Source organism: Chrysemys picta, chromosome 1, assembly GCF_011386835.1.
Source record: "Chrysemys picta bellii isolate R12L10 chromosome 1, ASM1138683v2, whole genome shotgun sequence".
NCBI lineage: Eukaryota > Metazoa > Chordata > Testudines > Emydidae > Chrysemys > Chrysemys picta.
This window is the reverse complement of record NC_088791.1, coordinates 24736495-24759351: the sequence shown is the minus strand read 5'-3', so window position 1 is coordinate 24759351 and position 22857 is coordinate 24736495. Positions and strand designations below refer to the sequence as shown.

The window sequence follows — 22857 nt, the reverse complement described above, 5'->3', positions numbered from 1 at the left end:
GACTGGCACGGTACTGAGCACTGTAACTATCTTGCTGGTTCCCCTGCATCTGCCAGCACCAACTCTTGAACTGCCAGCTATACCGGGACCAATAGACTTTAGATCTCTGGCTGCTGCAAATCCTTCCAGTGTGGTCGGTATCAGGATGGGGTCGGTACGGTGCGGTGTTGCAGATATGGAAGCTCCTTCTGGCTCTGGACTTGACAGTACTTGCCTAGGTGCCAGAGTCAACAGTGCTGTCTTCCGCAGTGCCGAAGCAGATGAGTGCTTAGACTTAAACAGCACTCTACTCTTAACCCCATGCCTACCAGACTTTGGTCCCGGAGATCTTCTCCTCTCAGCAATCTGCTTAGAAATCTTATGCCTCTTCTTAGGCGCTAGGGATGGTGAGTGGTGTCAAGACTCAGGCATGGTAGGAGGCACACTCCTGACCAATACCGAGGCACTATGTGCTGAGTCTGACCAACTTGGCTCAGATGGATGTCTCAAGGCCACCTCCATAAGTAGAAACTTTAGCCTGGCTTCATGGTCTTTCTTTGTGCAAAGCTTTAAGTCCTTACACTCCCTGATATGAGTTTCCCTGAGGCACTTCAAGAAACTTGAGTGTGGGATGCTTAGAAGCATAGCCTTATTGCAGGAAATGCAGGGCTTGAAGCCTGGTGACCAAGGCATTCTCCGGTACCAGGAATCAACTGAAACCTTTAGGTGGTGTAAAACCAACTAACTATACTAAAACACTAATATTAGTAATAACAATAAACTATTTACAACAAAATACAAGAATACATAGTACAAAGAGTCGACTGAAAGCAATTGCAAAAGCAAGATGAGCATTACAGTGACCATCACAGGCAGTAAGAAGGAACTGAGGGGTTTGGGATTGGCTGGTCCCTTTATACCTGTGTCACAGGTGTGTTGCAGTAGAGGGTGCCACTGAGGGGAAAATTTTCAGTGATGGTGCACAGGATGTGCACACATCAAGAGTGGAATGGACATGTGCAATCACTCAAAGAACACCTACGCATCATTATCATAAATGCTCTGGCTCTGGCTACAGAGCCTGCCCCATCCAGTGAAGCCTGGAAAGAGGTCCTAGCCACCAGCTTACCTGCTACAATTGCTGCTGGAAACTCTTGCCCGGCATCCTCTGGCAACTTGTCCACAAACTTGAGAACATTGTCTCAGATGGAGAAATCATATCTAGCCAGCAGGCTTGCTGGTTTGAGATACAAAATTGGAGGCCAGCAGTAGAATAAATTTTTCAATTGAAAAGATCAAGTTTCTTTGCCTTTTTTTTGTCTTTGGAGTAGAAGACGGCTATCCCTCATTCACTGTGGAGTCCACCAAGGAACTCAGGGTGATGGTGGTAAAAGTGTGCATATCCCTATGAGGGCTCATGGTACCTCCACTCAGTCTTTTTGTCTGTTGGGGGCAGAGAAGAGGCATTTGCCACAATATCCTTGTGGGCTCCAGAATGGCCTTATTTATAGGGAGAGTTACTTGGGACATCCCTGCTGATCCCAAAATGTCTACTAACCTATAGGAGCTTTCTTGAACTATCTCCACTTGTATTACCTCTTTAACAGGTCCTTATAGGCCCTGTAATTGTCCTAAAGAGGTGAGGACATTTCAGATGCCACTGTCTCATTGGGTGATGATGATGAGGAACACAAAGGCCGAGGTGCTGTCTCCTATAACTCTTCCGATGGAGGTTCTGTCGGGGAATGGGGAGGATCTGGTGGTAGGAGGAAACCCCCATGGGCTCAAATATGGCCAGTGGTAGGGCACTGGACCCCAATCAAGGATCTGTGCCCCTCAACCAATGGAGAACCTCTATCAGATACCCAGGGTGAAAACCCCTCAGTGATGGAGAGTGATGCCTTGATCTCCGGCCCGAGATATGTATGAACCAACCTCTGATCCCAAAGAAGAGCCTGAGTCACCTGAAGAGGGGAGCATGGTACCGCTTGGTGTCGAGGTGCATTCTTGAGTCTCTGCAGACAACAGTACCGAAGGGAGCATACTGGGCTTGCCTCTGCATGGCACTGGGCAAGGAGACACAGGAGGGTCCAAAGTTGGCCATGGTATTGGAAGTTGACCTCTACCTGCAGGTAAGTCCAGTGCAGTCTGAGGATTCATCGATACCGGATGAGATATCTCCTGTACTGCTGGAGAGGCCAGTATCGAGAGGCAGAGGAAATCCTGGTATATGCCCCAGTGTTGGTTCCGAGAGGTTCCCCTGATGCGGCTGTTGTTGCATCGAAGGGGTCGGTACTGCAAAATGTGTTGGTCTCCGTGACATAGCCAGAGTGCTGGAGCTGATGACCCCATTGACTGAGATGCTGTCAGCACCGGGGAATACTTCTCCTCTGAGGATACTCTTCCCCACTTTCCAGACTGTTTTCTGGTTGACAGTCCTGGAAACCTTGGCCTCTTGGAGGATGAGTCCTTAGAAGCACTATGCTGATGCTTCTTTCCCAGTGCTGGGGAAGGAGAATGATGCCAAAACTCAGTAATGTCCCGAGTGGCACTTCTGACTGAAGTAAATGTACTTGGTGGCTGCCTCCGAAAAAAGGTTGCAGAATCTCATCTCCCTATTCTATTTAGTCTGGGGCTTAAAATCCATACAGATCTAACTCTTGTTCCAGAAGTGACACTTCCCGAAGCACTTCAGACACCTAGAATGAGGGTCAGCCACTGGCATGGATTTCCTGTAGCCAATGCCAGGTTTAAAACCCAGAGACCAAGGCATTCCCCAGTACCAGGCACCAGCACCCAGAAGAAATGGAAACTGACACTCCATTAAATTATGAAAAAAACTATTAATAAATGAAACTTACACTAAATTACCACTTCACTATATACAAGAGAAAAAACAAATTTCCTGAAAGAGAGAATACTTGCAGAAGCAAGCCAACACACTGACTACCAATCATGGGTGGTAAGAAGGACCCGAGGAGGAGTCGGGGTGGCTCTGCTCCGGATACCATCATGCAACAGCACAAGGCAGCAGAAGGAGCATGCGGTGCCCTGACAGGTACTGCTAAGGGGAAAATCTCTAACTCTGGTGCACTGAGCACCCATATACTTGAAGTGGACGGACAACTGCAATAACTTACGTTTTTTTCCCCCCAGGAGACACAATAGAAGCAATGGCAATTTGATCTTCCCTTCACTCTTTCCTCTCTAAAGTGCATTAACCCAGAGAGAATTGTGACCTTAAGAACCCCTCAATGCCAACGGGTAGTGGGTTCAATGTTCTATAACAGCAACTCTTATGAGGCCTGATAAACTCACTACACCTAACACATTGCTGTCATAGTATATATCTATAATTTCATGAGAGGTATCAAATGAAAGCTTAGATCAGACTGGTCATCATAAGCATTGTGAGATGTATGTGTAATTGGTACATAAGGAATTGTGTGTACCTACTAAGAATAACTTTTAAACTATGTAACCAGGAAGAGTTCACAAACAGTTTTTTTCCAGACAGGAGATAAGATGTATATCTCTCTGTCACATGTAATTAAGCCAACACAATGGAAGCCCCATTTGCATGTGAAGTCAACAGGAAAAACATGTTGCTGGGAGGGATGTGAAATCAACAGGGAGAACACTGAAGAACATTCAATGGGAGAGAAGAATCTTATCTGAGGGTGCACTTCAAAAGGGTCATTTCAAAGGTTTACTGGACTATATGAGGAAGGGAAAAGGATCCCTTTCTTATCCTTTCACTGAGGAGGCAAAAAGGACAGGGCTTTTTCCATTCATGAAAGTTGGATCCTAGCCAGGTGGGCTAGTGATTCTGGGAGGCTGCTTTAGGTGAGAAATTAGACAAGAACTTTAGTCTGTTAAAGTTAAGAGTCTAAAAAGAAAGTTATACCTTTTATTGTACATGTAACCTGTTGTTCTTGTTATCCTTGCTCACCAACTCTTAAATCTTAATCTAGTAAATAAACTTATTTGCTTTCACAATCAGTAGATTCCAGTGCTGTGTTGTCAGATCTGATCTGAGTTGTGCCAGTCAAACTGTGCATACTCTGTCTCTTTTGGAGACAGCATACCTGATTATTTCTGTGAGTGTCCAGTGACAGGGGCTGAATACCTCAGACGGGGATGCTGGCAGAGGGGCTTGAGGGTTGGTGTGCGTCTGTCACTAGCTGCACAGAGAGGGTAAGGTTTGCGGACATCTGGAAGTAACTGCTATGTCTGTGGCCAAAGGCTGTTGGTTTTAGGGAGCTGAGCTACAGCAGGCATCAGGCAAAACTACTTCATGTGAAGGGCAGGTACTGGCAAGGTACCTCACAAGCCTGAGTACTTCTGGGGAGCATCACAGGTCTGCACTGGGAGGTGAAAAAATAGTTGTGTCTTCATGTCCATTCAATTACCTGTCCTAGTGTGGCTGCCATTTAGTGACTGCTATAATAGTTGTTTAAAGTCTACTAGTTCATTTCTCAATTGCCACTGAACAGCGATCAGAAAATAATTACTTTTGATTACTATATGGACATAGACTTGATTTGATCCACTGACCTAGAGAAAAAAGATTCCTTATCTCATTATCCATCTATCACAGGGCGGGTCTCACCCTTGCAGCGTCTCCTGCTGGTCATCCAGGGAATTAGCGTTTCCAGCCTCCGGAGCACCTTCCGCAGGCGGTGTCCCGCTTGCCGCTGGGCCCGAGTCCCTCCTAGACCCCGGTGCCCCTTTCAGGCCGTGGTGCTGCCCCCGGCAGTACCCCTACAGATCTGGGTCACCCCTCCCCAGGGAATCCCCCCCCATCCTCACCTCACCTCAGTCTTTTGGCTACTGCCAGTCATCATCTAGCCCCCGCTCACTGGGGCAGACTGCAGTATAACTGCCACTCATAACTGGCAACGGGGGGTTTGGACCTGCTGCCTCTGCCTACACTAAGGCTGCCCTCTGCAACCCAAGTACCTTTTCCGGCCTGTAACAAGGCGTGCTGCCTGTGGGGTTTCTAGGTGGGAGCTCCCCAGCTCCTCTGGCCTTCCCCCAGCTCTGCCTCACAGTACCTTTCTTTTGTCCTTTACCAAGGCCTGCAGCCTGGGGTGGTTTCTAAGCCAGAGCTCCCCAGCTCCTCTGACCTTCCCCCCAGCCCTGGTCCAGCCTCAGTACCCTGCTTAGCTCCTAGCAGCCAGGCCCATCCCTCTCCACATCTAGAGAGAGAGATTCTGTATGCTCCTGGCCCACTACCCTCTTATAAGGGCCAGCTGGGTCCTGATTGGGGCGTGGCCACATCTGTGGCTGGTTCCCCAGTCAGCCAAGGCTTGCTGCTTTTCCTAGCAGCAGCCCTCTCGCAGCCTCAGCCCTCTCCCAGGGCTGATTTCCAGCCCTTTAGGGCGGTAGCGGGTAGCCACCCTGCTACATCATCCCTGAGTCATTCAGGAGTTTTATTTTTAAATATTATTTGATCTGTGTTCTTAGGTTTTTATCTATAAGTTTATCATCTATCTTTTTTTCTTTAAATTTAATCCCCCTTTTTTTTAGAAAGAACACATTATATAGGACAAGGACTTAAGAATCTGGCAATTGTACTACAACATATATGAGCATGAAAGGCTGGCCGTCTACTGAGGCCAAAGCATATGGCTGAGTTGTTCTTTTCTTAAATACAGATTAGTGTTTTCCACCTTTAACTATTGCCAGCAGAGCACCATGTTCCTTAGCTACCTCCCTTGAAAGCAAATACTGCTTCTGAACATCAGCCAGTAATCTGGAAAATGTTACAAATTCCTGGCACCAGGCACTAAATTCTGTGTTACTTCCATGACATGCATGATCTTTCTGCTGGTTCAGAGTGGAGGATCTTGGATTGTGCATTATGTAACATTCCAGTACAAAACAGTTTCCCCTACACAGTTAGAAAATACTCTTTTTAATAGAAAGAGAGAAAAAATATGCAAGACTCACTCAATAAAGTAGACTTCCCCTTTTTCTGTGTAAGCCATTTCCCAATTATCAGGCAATGGGCCCAACTCATCATTCTCTTCAGGTTTTGTTTGCTTTGTTACATCCATATTCTCCTTTGCTTCTTCAGGCTGACTGTATACTGGCGCAGGATAAGGCTGGGAAGAAATCTCACCTGAGGCACCTGTACTCTTCTCTTCATGTTCACTCGATTCTACAAGAGAAGAAAAAAAGACTTTCTTATACCTGTGTTCCTAACTCATTTACATAATGTGGAGGATTTTATTGCATCAAAGTCTGTGAAACTTCAAGTCTCCAGACAAAGACAAAGGTTTTATTGGTTTTACCTCCAAGAAGTTTTTTTTTTTACCTAGATTACAAAACAACAGCAACAAAAAACAACAAACCAAACCAAGAAAATAAAGAATCAGACATACAAGGGCAAACAAGCTTTTCATCGCACTGCAGGGCTCATGGGGTTCTGTGGAATATTTACCATATCTGCACATCATTGGTTCTACTCCTTAATGGTTCTTGCTTGCTCTCTCCCATGGGTTCTCCCAAATCAACTGCTAGCAGTGATGCAAAGGCAGCCTTTTATCCAGTAGTACTAGCTGTCATGGATCCACAGGATCAGTGCTACATCCCCAGCTTTGGAACTGTCCCTTGCAGGAACCCCTTTGATCTGCCAGATCCCCAGGGATCTCACTTTTTCTTCAAGGTAGGCCACATGGCCTCACCCACTCCTCAGACTGAACCTCTGGGCTTTAGCACTCCTGCTTCATACTGTGAGCTCTGTCCACTGACAGAGAAAGACTCCTGGTGTAGAGTTGTCCACTCTTCAGGGACTAATGTGCTTCACCAAGTATTTATAAGAACACTCAAGCAGTGTTTTCAAAACAGTAGGGTTTATTAGTCAACTGGAACACATCATAAGAAGTCCTTAGGTCGGAGATTCTCAAACTGTGGTCCAGGGACCACCAGTGGTTCGCGAGCTCCATTCAGGTGGTCCACGCATAGTTTCTGCTAAGGTGCGCACCTGGGTGGCTGCACACAAGAGAATGAAGGGCCATCCAGCTAATCAGTGGAGCTGCGCAGGCGTGGCTCCACTAATTAGGTGCCTGGACCCTGGAGAAGACGCACATCTAAGGTGAGGTGGTGGCCGTGGGGGGAATAGGAGGTAGGTGGGAGGGAGAAGTAGGGTGAGAAGAGGGGTGGGGGGAATTTGGGACGTGCAGGGCTGTGGCGGCCAGAGAAAGAGGCAACTTTCCCCAGCTCCAGGGCTATGGCTTCCCTCCCTCAGCTCTGTGGCCGCTGTGACAGGAGAGAGACCCCCCTCCTTCCCAGTCCAGCTCAGTAGCTGCTGCGGCAGGGGAGAGAGGGAAAGACCCCACTCCTTCCCACTCCAGCTCGGGGGCTGCCACCGTGGGGAAGAGCGGGCACATCCATTGCATTAGCAAGGTAAGACTACTGATATTAAAATATGAGTTGTGTGCTTTTATTTGTAGAACAAAAAACATTTTTTATTATTATGATGGGGTTTTTTTATATAGCGCTTTTATCCAAAGCGCTAGTTAGCTAACGGTAGAAACAATATTTGGAAAAATCATTAAGTGGTCCGCCAAGACCCTCAGCAATTTTCAAGTGGTCCACGAAAAAAAAAGTTTGAGAACCACTGCCTTAGGTTAAATCTTAATCCATTGTCATCAGCTGAGAGCCCCAGCCAAACTGTAGTGAACTCCATTTTCTGGCTCTGTGTGTCTCTCAGTCTGACCTACTTAGTCAGTCTCCAAGTGAGAGAGCTCGAGCTTCTTCCAGAGCTCACTCTTATCCTCACACCTCTAAGTCTTTTGTTCTCAAGCAGGGTCTTTGCTCAGCTTCCTTGCTGAGATGTGGGGAAATCCATGAGTCATTGGAGCTTGCAGTGCCTCTCTGACCCTCTTGCTGATCTGGGTTGGTTTCAACCATTTCTTAACGACTCTTCATTCCACCTAGACAAGGAGGTGATACACATGCCTATATCTCTTTTTCTGCTCTGAGAACAAATTTAATCCTTCCCCTTGCCCCACTGGTTAGCCATTATAGCCTGATCTATAGAGTATATTTTTATTATATTGATTACTTTAAGAATCCTCAGTTACCACTTTGAGGGTTGACGAGTTCTTGTCTGTCCTTTTCTATAATACTTTGTGCTAGTCAGCTTTTGGAGCTACGTTATCATCACCTTGGAGGAATACTATCCTCTTTTTTGATCAGATGTGAGGCACAGCTGAAGTGTCTGCCAAGGGACGGAGGTACTATAGAGAGAAGAATATGACAACATGGGCACCACTCCCTAAAGCACCCTTCTACTTGGAAGAGGGATCGCTCAGTGGTTTGAGCATTAGCCTACTAAACCCAGGGTTATGAGCTCAATCCTTGAGAGGGCCACTTAGGGATCTAGGGCAAAGTCAGTACTTGGTTCTGCTAGTGAAGGCAGGGGGCTGGACTCGATGACCTTCCAGTTCTATGAGATAGGTATAGCTCCATATATTTTTAAGAGTGACTCATTAAAAATGACACCTTCTCACTCAGCAAATCTGCTCTCTGTGTATTAAGAATTATACCTGCTTACTTTGACTAACATAAGCTCCTGTTATTTTCTTCTTCTCTTAGCTCTGTAGAGTCAACACAGCTGTGAAAAGGATCTGGTTTCTTTTCTGTTTCACAATTTATCAACAAAACTGTTCATTCATTTCCAAAGGCTACCCCATTGTCTTGAGATTATTCCTACTGTAGGAATGAGGCCCAGTTCTGCATGTACATTGTGTTTCTGGAAGTGAAACAATGAGCATGTGAAAAAGAAGAGAGGGCATGTGTGGAGTCCTCTTCCATATTTTAGAGGTGGCTTCCTCATTTTAAGACCCTAGCAGCCAGTTTCTCCCTTCAACCGAAAGGGCAGCACCGGGGTACGAGTGTGCAGAGCAGAAGTGGAAGTGTACAGGGGAGTCAACCCGGAACAGTGCACTGTCATCAATCAGAGGTTTCCGGTGTGCTCAGTGAGAAGGGGGCACCCATCAGGAAGACTCTTGAAACTGACATGCTTCTCAGCTTACTCCTAACATTGACTCTTAAAGCCGAATATCAAAACTCAATTAAAAATTACGAAACAGATAGGCAGGCCTGTCTGCTTGGAACTTATAGACCACCTCACTTTGGTGCACCTTAAAGAGCCTCCCCTGTAATGCAGCATCAGGTCAGACTCCCCTGGGATAATGAGGGAAGTCAAGCTACATGGAATTCCAGTTGAGAGGGAGAAAGGCACCAGTGAGTGGGTCTCAGCATGCCAAGGCAAACAAGGCAGTAGGGCTGATCCACTGGGAAAATGCAGAGAAAGTAGGGGAGGAATGCATCTGTTCATTGCCCTTCCTGGTCCCTTTGCCACTCCTCCACCCTGGAGAGAAGGCAGTAAACATCCCAGCTCACACTGGAATGGAATTGGAACTAGAACTAGCCCTGCTACCCCTGAGAAAGGCAAGGATGGAACTGGCTGGCTCCCCTCTCCTCCTTCCAGCTGATGGTTGACTGACCGTTGTGTGGAGAGGTTGTTCTACCTCCCTGCCCCCATCCTGCTGTCCAGACCTGCAGCCCCAGTAGTCATACACCCAGGGAGGGATAGCTCAGTGGTTTGAGCGTTGTCCTCCTAAACCCAGGGTTGTGAGTTCAACCCTTGAGGGGGCCATTTAGGGATCAGGGCAAAAATCTGTCAGGGATGGTTCTTGGTCCTGCTAGTGAAAGCAGGGGACTGGACTTGATAACCTTTCAAGGTCCCTTCCAGTTCTATGAGATAGGTATATCTCTATATTAAAAAATCTTGGAGTCACTATGGCTAGTTTTCTGAAAACATCCACTCAATCTGCTGCAGCAGCAGTCAAAAAAGCTAACAGAATGTTGGGAATCATTAAGAAAGGGATAGCTAATAAGACAGAAAATATTATATTGCCTCTATATAAATCCATAGCACGCACACATATTGAATACTGTGTGCAGACGTGGTTGCCCCATCTCAAAACAGATTGGGAATGGCTGAGCCATTACAAACATTGAATCTATCTCCCCTTGTAAGTATTCTCACACTTCTTATCAAACTGTCTGTACTGGGCTATCTTGATTATCACTTCAAAAGTTTTTTTTTCTCTTAATTAATTGGCCTCTCAGAGTTGGTAAGACAACTCCCACCTGTTTATGCTCTCTGTATGTGTGTATATATATCTCTTCAATATATGTTCCATTCTATATGCATCCGAAGAAGTGGGCTGTAGTCCACGAAAGCTTATGCTCTAATAAATTTGTTAGTCTCTAAGGTGCCACAAGTACTCCTGTTCTTTTTGCGGATACAGACTAACACGGCTGCTACTCTGAAACCTGTCATTGGAATTGGAAAAGTTTCAGAAAAGGGCAACAAAAATGATTAGGGGTAAGAACAGCTTTCGTATAAGAAGAATTTAGTAAGACTGGGATTTTTCAGCTTGGAATAGAGACAATTAAGGGGGGAAATATGATAGAGGTCTATAACATTATCATGGGTGTGGAAAAAGTAAATAAGGAAGTGTTATTTACTCCTCTTAACACAAGAACTAGGGGTCATCAAATGAAATTGATAGGCAGCAGGTTTAAAACAAACAAAAGGAAGTATTTCTTTACACAACGTACAGTCAACCTGTGGAACTCCTTGCCACATGATGCTGTGAAGGCCAAAACTATAACAGGGATAAAAAAATAACTAGATAAATTCATGGAGGATAGGTCCATCAACGGCTATTAGCCAGGATGGGCAGGGATGGTGTCCCTAGCCTCTGTTTGCCAGAAGCTGTGAATGATCGACAGCAGATGGTTCACTTGATGATTACCTGTTCTTTTCACTCCCTCTGAAGCACCTGGCATTGTCCACTGTTAGAAGACAGGATACTGGGCTAGATGGACCTTTGGTCTGACCCAGTACAACCGTTCCTATGTTCTTATGAGGCCGAATAGAGAAACTAAGGGCAAACCGTAAGGACCGGGGGTTAACGGAGACTGTAATTGCCTTCAGAAACTTTAGTATTGGTGATTATGTGTGAGCCAGGTAGAGCATAGCTGGATTCTCAGATCACCGGTCTGGCAGTTAGGAAAGCAGTGTTGCCAACTCTTGTGATTTTATCTCAAGTATTGTGATATATGGCGTTTTTCTTAAAGACCAAGCTTCTGCAGTCATATGATTAGATGAGAATCTCAGCTGTCATTAAACAACAACAACAAAAGCGTTTCGCAGATCTCATCATTGCAGAGAAATGCTTGAAAATATGAACCCTAAGGAGCAGAGGGTAGACCCTCACTTGCTATACATTGTCATATTTCCATTCTAGTCAACGGTGCTGTGGTCATTTATACAATCTGGAGGTCTGCCTCATAAAAACAGAAGGCAAATAAAAAGGACCCAATGTTTATTTAATTATTTTTTAAAAAATCTCAAGATTTCTAAGCCGATCTCAATATTTATTGGGGACTGATTAATGAACACATGATTTTGGCTATACTGGGAAACTCCTCTTGATAAGTGTAAAAGTGAGCAATAAAGGTGCTATAATGACATTTTAACAAAATGTATTTCCGAATAGAACTACCCACATTTTACACTACAGAATCGACATTCCACTCATCTTTGATTTAGAGTCCAGCATTGTATTGCCATTTAATATTACACATTTTGTTGTGGGTATGTATGTTTCAAATGTTTTAGGTAAGCTATATATCACCTTTCCTGATTCTCTTCCTATTAATATATACTGATAAATAATGTTTGACTTAAAAATATAATTCTGGTACAAAAGGTTAAAGTTGAATAAAATCAAAAACATTACAGCAACTCACTAACAAGGAGGAAATAAACTCCAAAGGCATCTTATAAATATCTGCATTCAAATAACATCTTTGATTTAAAGATTTAAAAAGATTGTTCCATAATATGTGCCCCCAAATACATTTGTCACTAAAGAAAATAATTAATTGACTTGATATCAGGTGAAACAGCCTACTGGAGATACTGTCTCCAGATGGAAAAGATTATATGGTCCAGTTTCAAAATATATTCAAAAGCAATCAACAGTGAGCGCCTTGAGAAGTGGCAGTGGAGGCAATGGGAAAACATCAGCCTCTTATTACATGTGTTAAACATAGCACATTCAGGGGAAAGAAGGAACATTGAGACAGCCTGCATTAAAAATACATTTAAAACCATTGTAAATGAAATTAAGTTAGATCATTTTGTTTCATCTACATAGTAACAAACCAAAACAAAGTTTAGCAATTGGCAAATTACTAAATCTGATGAATTACCCTCTGGAAATGTGAAGTGCTAGATTAGTGATACATTTTCTTATGTTTCAAAAATACCCCTAAAATGTCTTATTTGATTATTCTAGAGCTTGATCCTTAACCCAAAGTTGCTGCTGGCAGTTCAAATTGTGTCGTTGTTTTACTTATAATCTAACACTTGGAAGTTTCCACCTAACCATGTGAAATGAACGTGCCAGGTTAGGTTTTTATTTTAATGCTGCAGATTATTCATGCAGTAAAGTATAAAACCTTGTACTTTTGGAAGAAAAGAAACAACCCAGCTGCCTGAAGCAATATAGACAGAGAATAAACTAAATGAAATAATATAAAATATTGATGTTTGAATTGGTTTGTACATCTGTGGAGAAAAAACAGTTATAGCTCTTTTTAGGTAGTATTGGTGTCATCCTATCTGAGTCAACAATTCCTAGTCTTGCATAGGAAATAATACATCTCTTTTTAAATCATTCCTATATCGTAATAAGACAGTGCACTCCTCTGGGATTGTTACACCTTTTGGCATGGTTGATGACATTTGGAACTTGGCCTCTTGCTTTGCAGAGCAGCCGAGGGCATGCAATAATCCTTCTGAAACACTTTCCTTGTCATGTTTTATTCCTTAATTAATTTGAGCCTGAAAAAAAATTTCCTTTTTGGGGTGAAACTTGTAATTGTTGTAATAACTTCCAATTGTCTGGAGGGGAAGATGAATAATACACATAGAATCACAGAAATGAAGGGCTAGAAAGGACCTCGAGAAGTCATCAAGTCCAGCCCCCTGCATTGTGGCAGGACCAAGTAAACCTAGACCATCCCTGAAGGTATTTGTCCAACCTGAATTGAAAAGCTTCCAATGACGGGGACTCCAGGATCTCCCTTGGGATCCTATTCCAGAGCTTAACTTATAGTTAAAAAGTTTTTCCTCATATTGAACCTCTACCTCCCTTGCTGCAGATTAAGCCCATTACTTCTTGTCCTGCCTTCAGTGGACATGGAGAACAATTGGCCACTGTCATTTTTATAACAGCTCTTAACATATTGGAAGACTTTTCAGGTTACCCCTCAGTCTTCTTTTCTCAAAACTAAATGCTCCCAGTTTTTTCAACCTTTCCTTATAGGTTATGTTTTCTAAACCTTTTACCATTTTTGTAACTCTCCTCTGGACTCTTTCCAATTTGTCCCCATCCTTCCTAAATTGTGGCGCCCAGAATTGGACACATTCTTCTAGCTGGGAACCTCACCAGTGCCGAGTACAGTGGGACAAGTAGCTTCTGTGTCTTACATACGACATCCTGTTAATACACCCCAGAATCATATTGACCTTTTTTGCAGCTGCATCACATTGATGGCTCATATTCAGTTTGTGGTCCACTATAACCCCCAGATCCTTTTCACCAATATTACCACTTAGACAGGTCTTCCCCATTTTGAATATTCCATGACATTATAAAGGCATGTTTCATATGGAGTTTAGAAAGGGGTAAAAACAGCTTCGGTGAAAAGTGTGGAGCCAGAGGTGGTGGCTAGTAAAGTATTGAATCCTGATGTTGGTTGCTAAGGAGACTGATTTAACTTTTTGTAGATTGGAGTGCGAATTTCCCAACAGTATGATTTATAAGCACTACCACACATACTTTGGACACCCTAAATCCAAATGATAAATTAATATGATGAATAATAACAACAATAATAATTAGTATTATGGTAGAAGCTAAGGGTCCCAATCAGGATTAAGAACTCACTATAATAGGTGCTATGCAAACACATGACCCAAAGATCTTATCCCCTAACAGATGATAGCAGGGAGAAGAGCTACAATATCCCAGTAAATGATTATGGTGCCATTGATAAATGTCCTGTCACTCCTTCTTTGTTCTGTTCACTGAGTCTTCTTGTTTCTCTCTCTCTTTTTCAGGATGGGTCACTCAGAACTCTGTACACATCCCCCTCCTCTTCTCCCTCTACACCCTATCTCTTGATGACATCCTGGCCACATAGAAGTCAATAGCAAAATCCCCACTGACTTCAACTGGGCCAGGATTTCACCCCTCATTCCCAAACATGGCTTTGCCTCCCATATTTATGCTGATGATTCACTAATCTACCTCCTTACTCTAGGTCCATCTCCCTCCATCCAAACTAAAATCTTTACCTGTTCTTCTGGCATCTCATCTTGGATGTTTAGCCATCAGCTGGAACTTAACATGTCCAAAACCAATCTTCTGATCTTTTCCACTAAACCCTCCCCTTTTTCTCCCAACCTCTGTCACAGTGAACAACAAAACTGTCCTTCCTGTGAAGGACCCTGAAGATGCCTCTATTAGATTACTGCAGTCAGGAGCGCCGCCAGCTTTTCTGCTGCCATAGGCGGCAGAAGGTCCCGCCACGAAATGCCCCCCCACAGAGGTGGTGGAAGATCCCGCCGCCAAAATACCGCCGCGGTCGCCGCCCCCCAAATTGTAGTGTCCTAGGCGACCACCTAGGTCACCTAATGGGTTGCGCCAGTCCTGACTGCAGTGTTGTTGTTGCCATGTTGGTTCCAGGATATTAGAGAGACAAGGTGGGTGAGGAGATATCTTTTATTAGAACAACTTCTGGATAGTGAAAGAAACAAACTTGCAAGCTACACAAAGTTTGTCTCTTTCACCAACAGAAGTTGGTCCAATAAAAATATCACCTCACCTACCTTGTCCCTGCAATAGTTGATTACTTTAAGGGTTTAATTCAGACATGGGTTACTCAGACCAGGACGGGAGACAAGCTTCAGATAGGCCCACTCACTCCTACTTAAAAGGACATTATAGTTTTCAATCCCTTTCAAGTTTCCCTCTGACCATGCAGATTTCAACTTCCCTGGCTTGGTACAGGGAAGGGGGAAATTCAGGCAACAACACTGAAACAAAAAACTTTGGAGTAGATTAAAAATCTGAGCTCAGGGGAGAGACACAAGGACTGCAGGGTACAGACTGTCCCCTCATACCAGAAGTGGGGCATCTGGATAAGCTAAGACTACTGAGCTTTAGGTAAAACAGAAGCATGTAGACTGCTGTGTTCAAAAAATCTTTTCTTCTTAGCCTTTGATTCCTTCTGTCGAGATTAAACAATGCTCTGTTTGGAAGAGGCTGTTTTATGTCCCTATATTCTCACACTGGCCACCACTCCCTGAGGGAAGAACTGTAGGGCTTGAACCCAGGCAGACCTGCTGAGGAATCACAGTTGGCATACAGGGGGATGTAGCCTAGTATCCCAGTCTGAGAGGGGAAGAATCATAAGATATCACCCCAGGAAGGTAAAGGCCTAATAATTCTCCTTGAGTACACAAATCCAGCTCAAGCCTAATCTTGCCACTTCTTCCCGCACAATGTCTCCAAGATCAGAACTTTGCCCTCTGCCTATACTGCCAAAACACTGTGACAAGGCCTGAACATTTTGCACCTTGATTACTGTCATCTCCTCCTCTCTGTCCTTGATGCCTGCAACCTCACTCTCTCAAATCATCTTCTTGACTCATCATTCTGACTACATCACACCTTTGTTAAGTCACTCCATTGACTTCCCATCTTCTGACGCATCAGACACAAACTTCTTGTTCTCATTTCCATAGCCTTCAACAATATATAGTTCCACCCTATCTTCTGACTTGTCATCTCTCTGCAAGGTTGACTCCCACCTTCCTTTCATCAATGATGCCTGCCTCAATTGCCTGATTCTCTGCTTGCCTGACAAGCACTTTCACACTCTTTCAAGCCATTCCCTATAAGCTCCCAATCAAAATCTGTAAAGCCACCACCTACAACTGGTTGGGAATTTTCTGTCAAAATGATTTCTTGATGGAAAACCTAGTTTCTGCAAATTAAAAACGTGCTGCATTTCAATTTTGCTGAAATTTTCAGAGAAATGAAACATTTTGTTTCTACTTGGTTTGATATATTGAAATATTTCAATTTGTTGTATTGGTCCCAAACATTTTGTTTCAAGTCTTTTCAGCATTAAACTGCATTTCTCCATTGTGGCATATGGCTTTATGGGAGTTGTTGTTATGGCTCCCATTCTCTCCTATGATTGGACTGTCTGGAGCGACTACAGCTTTCTTGATGCAAAATGGACTCCCTCTGATCTAGCTGTGTGGTGCATAATAGCAGTCATATGACTGCAGGTGCTTCATGGGAGATGTAGTCTGGCCAGAGATCCTAGACTACTTATGACAGAGAGAGCATCAGGTACCCAATCTACAAGTTGCATGATGCAACATGCCACAATAAGTACAGTATATGCAATTTAATGTTGAACTGACTTGAAACAAAACCTTTCAGGCCAGTTCAACAAACTGAAATAAAACATTTTAATTTGGGAATGTCAAAATGGTTCATTTAAATCAAAAACATCAAAATTAGTTGTTTTGCCATTTCCAAAGAGAGATATTTTTGAATATTTCATTCTGTGAAAAATTGCAATATTTTAATTTTTTTCATCTTGATTTGGGACTGTGATGATGTGCCGCCCTTCGTGGCATGGCGTGGCTTTGCAGGCACCCTGTCCTCAGTTCCCTCCCAGTTCTCCCAATAACTTACTCACAGCCCAGAGTACTTAAAGTAATGTTCCCCTTCTACTTTATTAAGACTTTATAGAATACTGTCTCCTTTGGCCCTTCTGGCCCAAACCCTTCTCTCTTGGGGCTTCCAATTCACCCTTGTTCTAAGGCTTCAGGTTTCTGCTTCCACTCCAGTTCCCTCAGAGCCATGGAGCTCTGCAAGTCCCCCTGCAGCCCCTGGCCTCTCTAGAGCATGTAGCCTAAAGTATAAGGCAGGTGGAGAGCTGTGATCACTACTACTGAATAGCTAAGAACTACACATCTCCTGTTATATTTATTTGTTACTTCATCCTACCATGTCCCACTTATTTGTCTCATCCACCTCTTACATCTTGTCTTTTACACTATACGTTATTTGGGGGCAGAGACTGTCGTTTATTATGTTTGCATAGTGCTCAACACAGTGGGGCCTGACTGAGTTCCCATTACTCCTTAAAGAGGACAGACCACTCTGTTACAGGGATGAAAACAAAACTCTACTTCGGCAAAGGGATTCCATAGCCCTCCTTCATGGGACTGTGCCTTGATTCACACAGGCCTCTCCAGCCTACCCAGGTTCCAGCCCTGCCCCAGATAGCCTCTCTAGGTCCTTGCCCTCTCACGCTTCTTTCCTTGGTTCAGGGGCCCCACAGCTCTCCTTCTTGGTGCTGTGCTGTGGTTCAGACAAGATTCCCCAACCCACAAGTCTGTCTTCTGCTTCTGGATCCCATCTCAAAGAGCCTCTCTTTGAGATGGGATTCAATGCTCCCATGCCATTCTCCTTACCCTCTACTGTCTATCCTCTCTCTCCTCCTGGGAATCACCTAACAGGTTAATTTTATCATGTTCAGGAAGTACCTATCTGATTAATACTTGCCCCCCATTCTCCAGCTTGTCTGCAGTTCCCTTGAACACCTGTTTCCCAAAAGGGGCTATATCATGGAACAGGGGTTGACTGGCCCCAGTTCCCACCACTCCTTAGAGAACAGACCACCCTGTTACAGAGATTAAGACTAATATTGAAATATCAGAGTTTCCCATGGGATGGAAACTCTGATTTTTGCTCAAGTCTACCAGCTTTTTGTCCTCCTTCAAGTCCCTCCTTAAAACTCACTTCTTCTGTAGTGCAGTAAAGTACAACCTGATAATGACTAGACAGGGGGAGTGCTGTGATCTTTAGTACAGAATCACTAAGAACTATATGGCTCCTATTATATTTATTTGTTGCTTCATCTCCCCCAGTCTGCTATGACCCACTTATTTGTCTCATCCAACTTTTACATCTTGTCTTTTACAATGTAAACTCTTTGTGGCTGGGACTGTCAAGCACAATGGGGCCTGACCTAGTTGTGACCATTGGGTGCTACCACAATATCAGAGTTAATAAATAATATTAATAATAATAGTAAATAGTTAGCTACATGGGTTCTGGTTGGTTTGTTTGATAATGGGGCAGAATGGATGGAGTGGGAATGAAAGGAGAGGGGATCGAGGGAGCAGTAAACAATCCGGAAGGCAAGAAGGAACATTAGGGAGAGAGGGATGTAAATGTGAGGGGGTATAGGGAGACAAAGTGGCATCAGAGGGAATGTGAAGGACCCTTCCCTGTGACTTTCTTATTTTTTAATCTTTGCCAATTTGTTGTTGTTTGTTTCAATTTTATAATGGCCTGGTCTTATTCCTCAAAGCCATTGAATCCCCCTACATCCTCCAAATGGGTATCACTACCCAACAGAGAATGAAAGGCCAGATGACATCACTAGGTCACTGACTTTGTGAAGGCCATTCTGTATTGCTGCTACACTGTTCCCAGCTCTCTTCCTACATGGGTGGCCTTTTACACGATAGTGCCTGGTGGTGACAGGAGAGCAGCGTCTCCAACCCTATGTATGCTTGGGGTTGGGTGAGGCTCCCTCACCCACTCTGCACACAGAAGACACTAGCCATAGCTTTGGAGTGGTTCAAAAGGAGCTTTCATCAGCTTTGTCTGGACCACTTTTATAATCCATGACACATGGAGTGCTTTTTTAATGGGAGGTTTCAAAAATGTTAAGCTTCATATGAACCTGATAACGAGGGGCTGCAAAGACAGCGATCAACCTTTGACTAGTTCATGGCAGGCTGAAATAGCTGCCACATGTATCTGGCTGGAATTAGACTTCAACTTGGACAGAGACAAGGCAAGAAGGTAGTCTAGCAGCTTTTGTGGGGATAAACAAAGGGGTCAGCTTGGCCTTAATTGCAAAATGTTTCCACTTCAGTTGTAGGTACTTCTGGTAGATGGTTTTTAAGATGCCAGGAGACATGGGCCACCTGCTCAGAAATGCCACTATTATTGTTATAGCTTATTACTTATATTACAGTAGTGTCTAGGTGCCTCAGTAAGGGGCCAGAGACACATTATGCTAGAGATTACACACACAAATAACAAAAAGACTCTGCCATGAAGAGTTTGCAATCAAAGTATAGAACAAGAGACAAAAAAGGGGGATATGACAAACAGATGTGGCAAGTACAAAGTAAAAATAAGATAACGATGAACCATGCCTAAGGGTCACTAGCCTGACAGGTGCCTGGCTGTCTGAGGGAGAGCTCTCTGGCTGGCATGGGGCAAGGTACCTGGAGATACCATAGTGACTGGATCTCTATTCAATAGAGCCTGACAAGTTCAAAGGAAGACATTACAAATGCACAGAATCTCTCACGAAAGAAGAACAAAGAAATGGTATAACATAAATTAAAAAATCAGATTATAGTCATAAAGATCTCCAGAAATATCACTGTCATTTACCAGTCTGATAAAGACAGGTTATTTAAGTTCCCTTGGATTCACTTCAGATCTTTAACTCCTCCAGTCTGCTGGTGCTAGCTGTTACATCAGCCCTTATCTTCACACTGTAGTCCTTTGCCCTGCTCAGACTCTGACAACACTACTAGTTTGTAAGACTTTAAGCTGTGAAGCATGTATAAACATCTTAAAGGACTGTATAGATCTTTTGCAGATCCTTAGAGCTGTATATTTAATGGAATGTTGCCTTTAAAGGTAAGAGAAACTCTTATGAAAAATGGACTGCACTTTCCAAAAGTGCAATGACAAGTGCCAAGGCTTTGGTTACTTCCATCTGGAGTAGGGTGACCAGACAGCAAGTGTGAAAAATCGGGACAGGTGGTGTGTGTGTGTGTGGGGGTAATAGAAACCTATATAAGAAAAAGACCCAAAAATCGGGACTGTCCCTATAAAATCGGGACATCTGGTCACCCTAATCTGGAGTGACCCACTCATTAATGTATTTTGTTTTTCCTGTCTGTTTGGAGACAAAGCACAAATGCATTTTAGGGGCAGCTAATACTCTTTTTTAGCACACAGATACATTTTCTACTATACAGAGTTCCCGAGAACTACATTGCCAAAATAAGGCAACACTGTGTGTGTACATAGAGCCGCCTTGGTACAATCCCCTGAGTCCTCAGTCAGTATAGCTGAACAAAAACATGCCCTTAAAAAACCACCAGAGTCAAGAGAGGCACTGCTTGTTCAGAGAGCCACACCTAAAGGAATTACTTTGCAGGGGGTCCTTTTACATCCAGTGCTCAATACTGCATTCTTTTAAAATAGCACCTACCAGTGGATATTTCTTGAATATAGCTTAACCACCACTGATGTAGAATTTGAATGGGACACGTTATATATTGACAAAGCAAAGGGAAAACAAGATATTGTATTTTTTCTCGATCAGATTTGAATTATGAACTGAAATATATTGCCCTGAAATTGCTTCCTTGAAACTTGCATGCAGGCATATATTTCATATAACAACATGGAAGGATATTAGGAAGACTAACCAGCAGGGACCAAATCCTGTCCTTGCCTAGCCTCCTTAGTTCCCTGGCAGCAGATCCAATGCTATTCTTGTTTATAGGGATTTGAGGGGGTGCACTCTACTTGTATAGTGTAGAATTTACCTCTCTCGAGGGTTCTTGTATGCAGGGAATGGGGCAGAGCTGCATGAAAGCATGGTGTAGGATGCACTAATGTATGAATCCTCCCCTGTCGAAGGGCTGAGTAATGGCTCCGGGGCATGCTGCAGTCTCCACACTGCAGTTATGGTCAAAGAATGGTTCCACAGCTGTTTTGGAGACTGAAGGGGGAGGATTTTCTACTCATTCCCCCATGTTTCTTCAGTGCCCAGCCTAGCTACCTAGGCTCAGGAATTGCCCTTAAATGCAGAACCTACAGACCAAAAAAGCATGCAACCAGACCTATTCATATCAGGGAAAGTTATTCAATTTGATGTGCTTTCCAACCAAGTATGAGAAAAAAAGCATACATATAATGAAATGTGAAAATCAATTTTACAGCACTTAGAGATTAGATAATACTTATTGTTTCATAAGAACCTGTACATTCAGAAATCTTGTAATCTTATCATTCTATTTACATGGATTGTCACTAAAGAGACTTCTACTTCAATCGTTTTCTTCTGTACTTCTAATTTCCCTAGGATTAAAGGGTTTTATTTTCCAGGTTTTTCACATTGCTTCTAGACCTATACAGGCCAAACGAGAAAAATACACATATGTAACCTGGCACTTATTATTGCTAACTCAATGGTTTTGAGATTCTTTACAAAATACAAACTTCTGAGTTCTTCAGTTTCTTACTTGAAGAAAAAATTAATCCATTATATCTCAAATGGTGTTTCAGGATAAAAAATGGTGATACTTGCTCAAACTCTGAAGGAGAATTGATCACCCGCTTTGGGACATGATGGAATTTTCCTGTGCAGGATACCAGCAGATATCTTGGGTTCACTGTCATCTGGAGCAGTGAGATCCACAGGATGGAAGGGTATGTACCTTTTAGTATTCACCTTCATCCAATTGCAGGTGTTGGAACATTGACAGACCTTGGCCCTTCCCATTTGCTTTTTCTGGAGGCTTCAAGAGTTTTCCCATATCTGTCTGACTCTCAAGTGACTGTACTACCAAGTAAGCCACACTGATACTGTCTCAGGTTCACAAAGATTCTTTTGGATTAATGCACTAATAAGACTTTGCTGTTACACAATGTCTGATTCGAAAAGTTCAAAACATTTTACAAAAATTAACTTGCTAATTATTTTACAGCCGGGGTTCCCAAACTTGGTTCATGGCTTGTTCAGGGTAAGCCCCTGGTGGGCAGCAAGTCGCTTTGTTTACCTGAGCGTCCGCAGGTACGGCCACTTGTAGCTCCCATTGTGGTTCGCCATTCCTGGCCAATGGGAGCTGTGGGAAGCTGCGTGGGCCAGGCCACTGCTTCCTGCAGTTCCCATTGGCCGGGAACGGCGAACCGCAGCCACTGGGAGCTGCGAGCTGCCGTACCTGCGTATGCTCGGGTAAACAAAGCATCTCGCGGCCCACCAGGTCTTACCCTGAACAAGCTGCGAACCAAGTTTGGGAACCCCTGTTTTACAGAAAGGAAAACTGAGGTACACACTCCTTGTGATTTGTTCTAGGTTATACTAGAATCCAGTTTCTCAGGAGTCCTGGCTATTAGTCTTGTGCTCTTCAGCACAAGATAAACACTCCCTCCCCAAAGTGAGCATCCTCATAACTGCAGAAGAAAATAATCATGAAATAACTGAAATAAAATTCAGAAGTGGATAAACGGACTAACCTGGTGTTACTACCATGCCATTTCCATTGACCACAGGTCTTTCTTCCTCTTCCTCTTCTGGTGGTTCAATACCTGTCTTCTCCATATTGCTCACTGATTTATTCCTTTTACGTTTGCCTTCAGCACTAGGTGTGGCACCTGGAAGGATCTGATCTGTCACATTTAACAATAATGGAGCTGGTTCTGCTGGAGGTTTTGGAGTGCCGTAGTAGTTGTCTGCAAATGAAATCAGTAGGACAATAGTTAAATTCTTAAGAACATCTTTTGCACCATAAGAAACTATGGATACTGTATGACATAGAGTTAGTTTCACTGCCCCTTTCAAAGTCAGTGCAAAACACTGTCT

The 22857-nt window shown here is 43.6% G+C and overlaps 1 protein-coding gene across 9 annotated transcripts in view; it reads right to left on the bottom strand.

Moving 5' to 3' along the window:
* The window catches only part of MAGI2 (membrane associated guanylate kinase, WW and PDZ domain containing 2), a 1106753-nt gene that overhangs the window by 359491 nt on the left and 724405 nt on the right, over positions 1-22857 (bottom strand). For all 9 annotated transcript variants that reach the window (XM_065555069.1, XM_042859399.2, XM_065554827.1 and 6 more), the window contains exons 4-5: positions 22512-22727; positions 5935-6145 (exon numbers count right to left, since the gene is read on the bottom strand). In XM_065555069.1, the coding sequence (XP_065411141.1) occupies positions 5935-6145; positions 22512-22727 (427 nt within the window). The remainder of the gene's footprint in view (positions 1-5934; positions 6146-22511; positions 22728-22857) is intronic.